At 37.8% G+C, this 12,057-nt stretch overlaps 1 protein-coding gene across 4 annotated transcripts in view; it reads left to right on the forward strand.

Annotated features, from left to right (window-relative positions):
- The window catches only part of ASAP1 (ArfGAP with SH3 domain, ankyrin repeat and PH domain 1), a 272,495-nt gene that overhangs the window by 186,326 nt on the left and 74,112 nt on the right, over positions 1 to 12,057 (forward strand). For 2 of the 4 annotated variants that reach the window (XM_069465972.1, XM_069465974.1), the window contains exons 8-11: positions 92 to 167; positions 1,092 to 1,178; positions 7,081 to 7,089; positions 7,903 to 8,003. In XM_069465972.1, the coding sequence (XP_069322073.1) occupies positions 92 to 167; positions 1,092 to 1,178; positions 7,081 to 7,089; positions 7,903 to 8,003 (273 nt within the window). The remainder of the gene's footprint in view (positions 1 to 91; positions 168 to 1,091; positions 1,179 to 7,080; positions 7,090 to 7,902; positions 8,004 to 12,057) is intronic. The other 2 variants (XM_069465971.1, XM_069465973.1) reach the window with 1 other exon arrangement.

The following is a 12,057-nucleotide window of genomic DNA, read 5'->3' on the forward strand; positions in this document are numbered from 1 at the left end:
ATGTATATATAGATAGATATTTTCAGATTTTGCAGGCATAATTACCTTCTTTTTTATTCTGCTGGTAAATTGCCGATGTTTTCCATTGTAGTTTCTTTCAAGATGGCTTGAAAACAGCTGATAAATTGAAACAATACATTGAAAAACTGGCTGCTGATTTATATAATGTAAGTTCTTTAAAAATTACATGCAGTTTAACTTGCTTTCATGGATAAATATCCCCAAACTTGAAACCTGTATTAGAAGGGTGTTAAAGAAGAGCAGAAAAGGTTAAGTGATGTGTCAGTATAAACCTATGGCAGATAAGCCTTTGTTTTAACTCAAGAGAAGTCATCCGTGGTCCCATATTCTAGAGTATCTAAGTTTTGCTTTTGTAGTGGGAAATCAAAAGGAAAACTTTTGAAAGTAATACTAAATGCATATGTAGAAATGGCAAATTTGTTGCACATAAATCATTTGATGATAAATGATATTAAAACCATATGTATTATATTATGCATATAAGTAAATATCTTCAAATAAGATTTTGGAATTACAAATAATACCTTATATTCTTATATAACTTTAAAAATACATAGCTCTGAATTTTTTACATTTTCTTTTAGTAGTTAACATGGTTCAGGCTGCAGTTAAGTTCCAAGTGATTAAAAGAAAGCAGCACCAATCCTTTGTCCTCACATAGTGCTGTGTAAACTTTCATATATGCATTGGCCCATTAGATTCCTGGTCATATGATTCTTTTTCTGGCCTATTTAATCACATCATGGTATTCCTACTACCACCCTTTGAAAAACCAGAAGCAAATGATCTCAATGATGCTTCTTAACCTTATTTAAAATAGTACTTCAGAGTTAATTGTCTAGCCTAGATGAATTATTTAATAAGAAACCATGTTACAGTATTCTGATTTCAAAACTCATGATGCTTTCATAAGATGAGAAGATTGTGCTCATATCAAAAATGAGACAATGTCAAGGAATATAATAAGAAAGCCAACTATATAATAGAATTGTTTGGTATTTTTGGGTAAATTAAACTCTGCTCATAAAAGCATAAATGGTAAGTAATAGAAATAATTTCTTCTTTCGTAGATAAAACAGACCCAGGATGAAGAAAAGAAACAGCTAACGGCACTCCGAGACTTAATAAAATCCTCTCTTCAACTTGATCAGAAAGAAGTAGGTGATTTATATGTTTGCAACAGGGCTAACAGTGTAAGTTACGCTACCTGTGATACCCTTTGTGTTTCCTGATCTGCAAAACAGGCATACTGATAGCTTCCTGCCAGGATGGTTGTGGGGACAAATGAAATATGTGTGTACCTACCATAAGCCCGATGTAGAACTGTATTTTAGTTCTGCTTCTTTCCTTACTAAAAAAGATGTCCCGGATCTTTAGTTCCATGACTTTCAGTTTTCTGTCCTGGCTTTGAAGACATGAACTTCAGAAGTGTATCCTCTCAGGCTTTTGAAGGATGGGTGGCACACCCCATGACTGTCCTCTTTAGACCACCTCTATCTTTCTGGGCAGCCACAAGGAGTGTGTCTCATTTGCCAGGGAAACATTTTGATGTAGAATGCTATAGAAGCTTAGTATCACAATTAGGAAAATTAAAGTGAGGTGGTCCTTGGATATTGGAAGAGAATTTACAATGCATGGTACGTGTTGGATGAATACAGTACAGATTCTTAATTATAAATGTCATTTGTTTAAATAATTAATACCTACTATGTGCCAGACACTGTTCTAGGTATTAAAATTTAGTCCCTTCCATTAAGAAGCTCATTATCTAATGGAATAAGTCAGCCATATGAACAATCCATCACACCTAAAGAGGTATTAATGCTGGTAAAGATACATTGGAAGGTGGCCTGCCCTCGAAGAGAGGAAACCTAAAAGGCTCAGGGGTAGAAAACTGCCTGGCATATTCAGGGAGCTGCAAACATTGTGGGGCAGGGTAGGTGGAAGAGTGACAAATGCAGTTTCTGAGGTAAATACTCAGGCCTGATTATGGAGGACCTTGAATGTCTCACCAGGGACATGGACTTCATGATGAGAATAATTAAATAGTAAGCACCATTTATTGCCTAGGAGAAAGTCAAAACATGCCTGTTGGTTTTATGAAATTGTCATATATTAACTTTAATTGCAATATCTAACAATAACCACATAAAATACAGCATTTTTACATTGTCAATTCATTATGATATCTCACAGCAATAGCAAACTCACTTTTTTTTTTTTTTTACTTCCTAAAATTTCTGAAAGGGATTTTTGAGTCCAAAACAAGAGCAAAGCAACATCCCCTAAAACATGTGAAGACCTGCAGCAGTGACACTAATCTTTTAAAGAAACTCTAATGGTTCTTGTTACTGACTGAATACAACTCTCTATTCTTCTCCAAATCCAGTTTGTATATATGCATTGAGTTTTGGTTGAGTGAGAGAAGTCTACGCTCCTTTAACACTAGGCACCTGCTAATCTGTGGAGTAGGCAGAGTGGCCAGGAAGCTCTGTGTTCATTGAGGCAACATCTGCATCCACGTTGTCTGGAGTCTTAGGCAATGACTGCACCTGATTTGAGGCCTCAGACTGTGCTTTAGAAGAACATCTGAGTATCAGACCCCAGGTAGACTTCAGACTGAAACACAGATACGCTGTACTCTTTGAAGGTGCTTATTGTTGCATATAAATCCTAGGAGAAAAGTGGTCCTCTTGTATGATTCCTCAGTGTAAAAGCAATGGAAAGACCCAAGTAGAAGAAGGGGGAAAGGGTAGATTTCTGTCCGGGGAGAAAATTGGAAGGTTTCCTATTTACTGTTAGGCAGTTAATCACTCCTTACCTTTGTTTTATCATACAAGATTACCTCTTTCCTATACATGGAAGCTTTATTGAAAAATAAAGGGGGGACTATTATAGTCCCTGTTTGTTTTGCACAGAGACTACTGTATTCTACTCATGCTAGCCAAAGAACAAAGTCACACGTACGCCAAAGGAGTATGTACATGATGAAATGCACATGATTTGATTTATTTTAACTCTCCCCAAATTAATAAATGATGAGTTTTCATTAGTACCATGTCCATAGAGTTTTATGAGTAAAAAATTAATCTTTCACAGCACGCCTATCCCTTTCTCGTGCTTTTTATCATCACTCATTGCAGAATATGTTTTGAAGGTAATGATTTTTAATGACTTAGATGAAATGTGAGAGGAGACTATCTGCCAGAGAGTTCCGGCCATGGCACTACTATTCAAAAAGAATATAAAGTAATCCAAAAGATTACCTGAGAAATTAAAAGTCCCCAACAAATCATTTAACCCACTCACCCCAACCAGGTTCTAACTTGGGTCCAATAAAGGAAAATCCAAAAATTTTAGTTGTAAATTGGATCCCTGGATTTTTGTGAGACTCGTTTTTTTCTTATCAAAACCAAATTAAGTTTTTATTGTCTTTTGGCAAATGTTCTATGAAGTTAATTATCTTAGTCTTGTATAATAGCCTACCCTCCCAAAAGAACTATTTGCTATGTAACTATTAATATTTTTAGGGTTGAAAATATTTTTAGCTGTGATATCTATAAATAATAATTAGAATATACTAAATCATTGCAAAAATTCCAGCTTTTAGTTTGATTCCACTGATGGACTCTCTTAATAGCCCATCACAGTGTAGTTTGCAAGTTTGACAGATTGTGTTTTGCTTGTCTCTCTCTCTTCACAATATCTGGCTTGTTGCCTGGCACCCAAAAACTACTCAGTAAATATTTAGGAAGATGAAACAGAAGGAATCTCTTGCCTGTTCCATTCATACTTTACATTAGAAATTTGAAGTTCCTGTAGTAAAGATTTCATTTTAAATTAGATACCAGAAATATTTATAATCCCATTAAATCAATGAGTGTGTGGTTGCTTGCAGTTTAACAAGATTTGAGATTTGACTCCTCAATAATGCAGTTTATATGTTAATATGGTTTTCAAGTAAGAGAGTAAAGGTGATTAGTTTGTACTGCTAATAGAAAATGAGAAACTAAAAAGTAATAGCGTCATTTCATTCTATAGTTTACATTTTCTGGCTCACATCATGAAATTTCCCCAAGGTTTTAAGTTCATTGTTTATGTTAGTTTTATATTTTTACCCAAATGAGTTTTTTTTTTTTTTTTTTTTGAGACAGAGTCTCACTTTGTTGCCCAGGCTAGAGTGAGTGCCGTGGCGTCAGCTTAGCTCACAGCAACCTCAGACTCCTCGGCTTAAGCGATCCTCCTGCCTCAGCCTCCCGAGTAGCTGGGACTACAGGCATGCGCCACCATGCCCGGCTAATTTTTTCTATATAGATTTTTAGTTGTCCATATAATGTCTTTCTATTTTTAGTAGAGACGGGGTCTCGCTCAGGCTGGTCTCGAACTCCTGACCTTGAGCGATCCACCTGCCTCGGCCTCCCAGAGTGCTAGGATTACAGGCGTGAGCCACCGCGCCCGGCCCCAAATGAGTTTTTCATTTGCATTTCTCTTTCCTGAATAGTTGAATTCTGTTTTACTGTCAAAGGATTTAGAACCTATTTTATTCCTTTAGATGTATGTATTTTTAAATTATTATTAATGTTAATAATTGTCCAATATCTACTTTCTCAAAAATGAAAAGCCTCTTTTCATTTATTTATAGTGCCCTGCTAATAAGCAAGCCAAAATGGCCATCATTTCTCAAAGTGCACAAATAATAATTGGTGTGACTTTAAGTCATGAAACTCATTAATAGTTAATTTAAAATAGTTAATTAAGATTATTGATGCTAGACTTCAGAAACATATTGCTTCCTTCCTGCTTAGTTTAACGAGGTCAAGGCCTAGAGTTTAGAGCCACCTTATTCACCTTTAAAAGTGTATTTGTCTGACGCCTGGAGCTCTGATCTGGGGGGAAAGGCGGTACATGGGCAACGTATGTAACCTGCAATTCTGTATCCCCCATAACAATAAGATGGGAAAAAAAAAAAAAAAAGTATAAAAAAAAAAAAGTGTATTTGTCTGACGTAAAGCAAGACCCATTCAGTCTAAGAGTTTGTCATTCAGAATTTAAGGTTATATAGGCTAGTAATAAACATATGTAAGTAATTCCTTAATGGTAAATTTACAGAACATAACAGTTTTTATAAGTTGTTAGCATCTGAATCATTGTTTAAAATAGATAAGTACTTTTATTTTAAAACTTGGGCTTTTATTTTAAAAGTTAGCAAAGGTTAAGATTAGAAAGACGCAGTTTTAAAGCATTCAGACAAACCTTGGAATTATGTGGGCGGATGAAGAGAAGTTTAGTTTAGTAACAAGGGCTCTGAGGAAGAGGGTTTTTTTTTAATAAGAATTTTTCTGATGTAAAAATTAAAAATACAAAAAAAATAAAGTATTCATTCCCTCTAAGTTTGAGTAATTAAAAGACAACCATTATTATTTCTTGGCTTAATGTAACTGCTTCCCCAGACATTTTAAATGCTTTTTTCTCAGATCCATCAGTCTGTTATATATACTTCTTGCTAATTATTTATTAAAATGGCATAAAATTCTAAAAAAAAAAAAAAAAAAAAGAATTTATATCCAAGGAGATTTTAGATTTTGTTTTTAATGTTCCTGGGAAGTATAGGTATAGCAGAGATCCCTGACTCCAAATCCATAGTTAAATAGTTTTCATGCAATTTCACTGGATTAAAGCAGAGGGCTCTGTGGATTTCATTTATCCCTGCCTCTTGTTCTGTCCCATGCCTCAGTTCCCTACAACCCGATCTAATTTTCTGTCCTGATTTTTCTTTATTTAGGATTATGGGTACATAATTTTCTACATTTACCTACTTTAAAAAAAAAAAAAAACAAACCTTGTTATAACTGTTATTACTGACTGGGAACTGTCTTTAGAGATACAGATACAGAGAAAGGCTGCTCTTTTTGCATGCCTGACTTTTTAGTACAGTCTCTCAGCCCATCCAGAAAGCATGAAAATGTCTATCAGGGAGGACTTAGCGAGCCAAAGTGCTATGGAATTCAGAACTGTGGGCCCTGATTAAACATAAACATTCGGGGGAATGTTGCAAGAGATTTCCTAGATCCTAGTTCATACTCCACCCCTCCCCAGGTGATTAATAATGTGTTTCAGATGGAGGGAATCTGGTCTGTTATAAACAGAGAAATTACTCAGATTAAGAAAAAGACTCGAGTTTGTAACCTCTTTAATATGAGTCAACTTGCCTGGAAAAGTGTACAGTAAGCTCTCAGTTACCTACACAAAAGAGCAGGACAGTGATGTCAGTGTGAGCATCTACCTCAAAGCCAGGGGTTATGTCCAATTCAGGGTCTTCAATACCTGGCTTTTAGGAGGTGTTCAAGACGTGCTTCTGAACACAGAATTCATCGTGTGTAGAATAGCCTTACAAAGGTACTTCTTCCTAGAGATTTTTTGTCAATTAAACATATACTATTTGGCCCAAAAGGATCCTGAATATCAGAAAGAAGTCATCCTGGCCTTAAAGGTATTCTGTACACAAGTCATCAGTAAATGACCAGTGAGTGATTGAGCTTCCTACCTCAGCACCATCACATTTAAAGTGTTGCTTATTAATTGGATGGATATGTTTATGAAATTCTCTTCCCTTAAGGGGAGAAAAAAAAAAAAAAAACCCAAAGACGACTCCTGCAATTTGTAGCTCTTAGGAGATTTTCTGAGTAAGTCATTTTGGGTTTCACTGAGGTATTGATTCCCTACACACACATTTGAAGTTTGCCAACCATTTTGTCTTGGTGAAGTGTATACCTAATGTTCTTACTTTCAGCTATGTTTCTGTTCTCTATCAACATGATCTGCAATTTAAAAGACCTGATAAATATTCAGATATTTTATTGTCCCATCACCCAAAGTTTATCATGAATCTAGTGATGTGTGTGTATGTGTTGTCTCATATTAATTATCTTTACAATGATGTTTTCTGTGTATATTATATAAAGTGCTTAAATTACGGGCAGTAAGATTTTCAATGAAATTAACTATATTTTCAAATGTTCTACTTTTTTTCTCTGTTGCTTTTGCCCTTCCTGATCGAAGTCTAGGAGAGTAAGTCAATACTTTTCTGTGAAAATTGTCCTATGTCTAAAGACCTACGTTCTCATTCTGTAGTTTAATGTTTTCATTTATTTCTTATATTTTCGTGATATAATGGCTGTTTCTAGTCGTGCAGTCCTTAGAAACTATGGTTAAGTATCAGTGGAGAGCTAGTATTAAATCAGATGTGTTTGCATCTTGTTGGTTTGGCCCTTGACACCCCCTTCACCACAGCATATGCTTTTTGCTGCCATGTGAAAAGCCATGGATGTTTTCTTAAAAGTATGGTTATATGTATATTCTACAGAGCACTAGGTAGTTACAAGAAAAGAAATTTATAATAATTGTTAATACTGCATTCAGAAGGTTCCCCTTTTGTTTGTGGGTATTTTAGCAGAACATGTGAAGGGAGAAAAGGGCAGCCTAGGGGAAGAACACCTTTAGGTTGTATGGACTTTGTTTTGTGGTTCACCTCAGTTTTTGCAGTCCTTCCTGTGTTTGCCTCTGCTGCTAATGTGAACTGGTTGGAGTCATACACATGTAGTGTATTTGTTTGAACTCAGTTCAGAGTAGAGCTGGGTTCTGGACTAGAATAGGAGACCTGGAGCCCAGGCCCCAGCTCTGCCCTGGACTTGTTTTGTGACTCTGGCAATTGTCTACCTGCCCTGTTTCCTCCTCCAAGATAAAGGCAAGAACCTGCCAGCTCTTAAAGTTCCATAATTCTCTTAAACCTAGACCAGTGAGCAAAGGCTCAGTGGCAGAATAGAGTTAAGGATTTGAGAATTGTCTCTGGTTTTTGTTTAATTTGTGGTTTTTCTTTTCTAGGATTCACAGAGCCGGCAAGGAGGATATAGCATGCATCAGCTCCAGGGCAATAAGGAATATGGCAGTGAAAAGAAGGGATACCTGCTGAAGAAAAGTGATGGGTATGTGTGAGCCCAGCCCAGGTGCCCAGTGTGGGATTAGCACACTTACTGCGTGTTGTTAACCTAGGAACTTTTTCCAGCCTCTCAAATAGGAAAACACACTTAGAAGTTTTATAATGCACTAACTGTAGAACTTTAGCACACTGGTTTTCTTCAAGTAAGTCTGAGATTTAACTTGTTCTCTTTAGAAGAAGCAGTAATTGTTCTGTGGCCCGTAAATGACATCTCTGACTTGTAACGCACGATTTTAGGAAGGCAAGTACTGGGTGGCACGTGAAGCAAACACATGTTGACCTTGTACCCACCCACCTCTCTGCTTTCATTCATTGCAGGGTTTTTTGCTTGCATGCCCATCAGGCTGCCCAACTTTGGGGGTGACCCTTGACTCCCCCTTTTCTCTTAAATCACAGCCAATCTGACAAAAGCCCTCCCATTTCTAATTCTAAAAATAGTACACTTCTTGCCATCTCCGTGGCTTCTGCTCTAGGATCAGCTACAGTCATCCCTCCTGAACTATTTCACTAGCCTCCTAACTGGTCTCTGTGTCACTCATGCTTTTTTCCCTCCAGTTCACCTCAACAAAGCACTCAGAGTGGTCTTTTAGAAATGATAAAGTACATGATGTCATTCCTCTGCTTAAAATTCCTGGTGGCTTCCCATTGCATGTAGCATCTCGCCCCTGCCTTTCCTCTCCAACCTCATCTTGTGCCACCTTCTCCCCTGGTCCTGCCACCTGGGCCTTCTTTCTGTTACTTGACCAGTTGATTCTGCCTCACAGTAAGTGCATAAGTAGAATCTTGACTATTCCCTTTACTAAGGGTCATCATTTTTTAAAAAGAAAGCTTCTTGTTTTCTGATTGCTTGGGGATATGTGTTTATTGCCTTTGTCTACAACATATACCTTTTTTGTTGCACTTTGTTTGCTAAAATTGCAAATATTTCTCTTACAAATTTCTGGGATCACTGTTTTGCTCATCTTTCTGCTGATGATTCAACAAATGTCTTTTGAGAGTCCTGCCATATGTCTAAGACTCACTCTTCTAGGCCCTAGAAATATAGCATTGAACAAAAGGCAGTCCTTACCCTGATAGAGCCTACATTCTAAAGGGGGAACTAGACAAAAAATAAGTAAATATATTGTAGGTCAGATGGAAATTAGAGATTATTTTTTTTTTTTTTTTTTTTTTTTTTGAGACAGAGTCTCTCTCTGTTGCCTGGGCTAGAGTGCCATGGCATCAGCCTAGCTCACAGCGACCTCAGACTCCTGGGCTCAAGCAATCCTTTTGCCTCAGCCTCCTGGTAGCTGGGACTGCAGGCATGTACCACCATGCCCAGCTAATTTTTTCTGTGTATTTTTAGTTGTCTGGCTAATTTCTTTCTATTTTTAGTAGAGACAGGGTCTCACTCGTGCTCAGGCTGGTCTTGAACTCCTGGCCTCAAGTGATCCTCCTGCCTCGGCCTCCCAGAGTGCTAGGATTACAGGTGTGAGCCACGGCGCCCTGCCCAAGCGATGTCTTTCTATGGAGAAGGATAAAGCAAGGCCAAGAGATGCAGATAGTGTGGTGGGTGGGGGTGGTTCTTGCTGTCATACAGGTGGTCATGGAAGACTTTATTGGGGTGATGTTTGAGCAAAGACCTGAAGGAAGTGAGAGAACAGTCTACACAGAGAAGAGGGAACAGCCAGGAGCATGCTTCTCATGGTGATCAATACCCAGGAGTTCTGCATAGCTGGAATGGAGTGAGCGAGCTGAGAGGTCATAGGTCAGAGGTCCAGGGAGCCACTGAGAGAGGTGGGGAGTCATCAGAAGGTTTTGAGCAGAATAGTGACATAATGTGACATGTTTTAAAAGGTTCTCTCTGGATACCATGCCAAGAATGACTGTAGGGTGTAAGAGCAGTTAGGATGCTGCTTCAGAGGCCTAGATGGGAGATGATGGTGGGTTGGGTGAGCAGCAGAAGAGATGGTAAGTTGCAGCAGGAGAGATGGTAAAATGGCCATGCGTTAGTAATTTTTGACCCTAGTTTTAGAATGTTCCTTGTTACTTAAAGGATTGTTTTTTCTGTTTGTTTGTTTGTTTGTTTTTTGAGACAGAGTCTCACTCTGTTGGCCAGGCTAGAGTGCTGTGGCGTCAGCCTAGCTCACGGCAACCTCAAGCTCCTCACCTCAAGCAATCCTCCTGCCTCAGTCTCCCGAGTAGCTGGGATTACAGGCATGTGCCACCATGCCCGGCTAATTTTTATATATATTTTTTTAGCTGTCCATATAATTTCTTTCTATTTTTTTTTTTTTTTTTTTTTAGTAGAGACGGGGTCTCGCTTTTGCTCAGGCTGGTCTCAAACTCCTGAACTCAAACAATCCGCCTACCTCGGCCTCCCAGAGTGCTAGGATTACAGGCGTGAGCCACCGCGCCTGGCCACTTAAAGGATTGTTATATAATTTGAAAACAATTAAAAATTTTTTTTAATAATTTTAAAACTTTAAGGCCCAAAGGCATTTATTGAGAAGCAAAGGAACAATTGCTTTGTTATATTTTCTCATTACATGTAAGACAGTGGACATTATTATATCTTCACGATACAGATAAGGAAAGTAAGTCTGCAAGAGGTCAAGTGACAATGAACAAAGTCACGTAGCTAGTGGGTGATGGTGTTGGGATCAAAGCTCAAGTGATCTAGCATAAAAATTGGTACTTGTTTAGTTATACAAGGCCACTTTCCAATAGAAAATTTCTTTTCTGGAATTCTGAGATTAGAGCATGGCATAACTGGTAATTGTGGGTGGCACTCTCAGTGAACACCAGATGGCAGAAATCCTTGGTATGTTCCATTCAGGAGCTACACAGACTCAAGCATCCATAAAGCTTTCAGTTCAGAAAGGGGAGACCACAGCAACTGAGGTTAGTCCGTGGAAGTTGTAGGAATGAAGGCTATCAAAGAGTTCACAAAGATTGGGTGCTGCTGCTTTGAACTGTGCAAGGGTATATATATCTTGAGATTATTCCTTTTCTTACGATCATTAGCAAGCCCCTCATTAGCAATTTCTGTTAACCAAAAAGAGTAATGCTTTTGTTTTAGTTTCCTTGGCTTTATTAGAGAATATGGTTTTTTTTGTTTTGTGTTGTGTTTCCAGAATATACATGTGTAAGAAAAACTAATGAATAAAGACTTAATAAAGTGACTAAACAGAGGTTTCAAACTATTCCTCAAGGTCAAATAGTTTGATTATTAGGTTGGTTGTTTAATATTTAAAAATGTGTTGCTAGAGAAGGATGACACTGGTTTTGTCTTAGTGTGTGCAGGGATACCTCACCTATATTAGCAGGGTTTTGTGAGGATAACATGGGATGGAGAACTACTTGCAAAGAGTTAGTTACATTAACCAAATGCAGCTATGGTTATTTTTTGACAGATAATACTTCTAATCAGACATTTCCCTGGTCAATACATCCAGATGAAAGTACGTGATTTAGCTGTAATTTGAGAATGGTTCTTCAGTTAGTGGTTCTAAATTACCTCCTGAGGACACTAGCATTTTGAGCACAGTGTGTTCAATTTACATTTGGTCAGATGGTGTCAAATTTGTATTTTTTCTATGAAGCATGCTTTGGAACAAACTGTGCTTCTAGTAGTTACATATACAATATTATCTGTGCTTAGAGTTGGTTTTATATTGCATTGTGACAGTTTTCTTATAGGACTAATTTAAGAAAGAGAAGAAAAACATGAGTTAATATTGTTTTAAATGCCCGGGATGCTACAGTGGTCTCCTCTAATGTCATTTGTTTCCATGGCAATAGAAGGTCTGTGAAGCCCTCTCCCAGCCTAGGGAATCCCTGTTCCCTGCCCATTTCTATTTACCTGATGGACGTGGTCTCAACTACTGCATTTGTACCTGCCTGCATATGCGTGGAGCTGCCACACATGTAGTCTCTACCTGTGCCTGGAGTTTCATGCACAGAAAAAACCTTTCTAAGCTGAAATCAGTTCTGTTTGGTTTTTTCCATCCTTCAGCATCATCAAATCGAATTTTTCAAAATGTATCTGACTCACAACT

Source organism: Eulemur rufifrons, chromosome 3 (assembly GCF_041146395.1).
Source record: "Eulemur rufifrons isolate Redbay chromosome 3, OSU_ERuf_1, whole genome shotgun sequence".
In the NCBI taxonomy this organism is placed as follows: domain Eukaryota; kingdom Metazoa; phylum Chordata; class Mammalia; order Primates; family Lemuridae; genus Eulemur; species Eulemur rufifrons.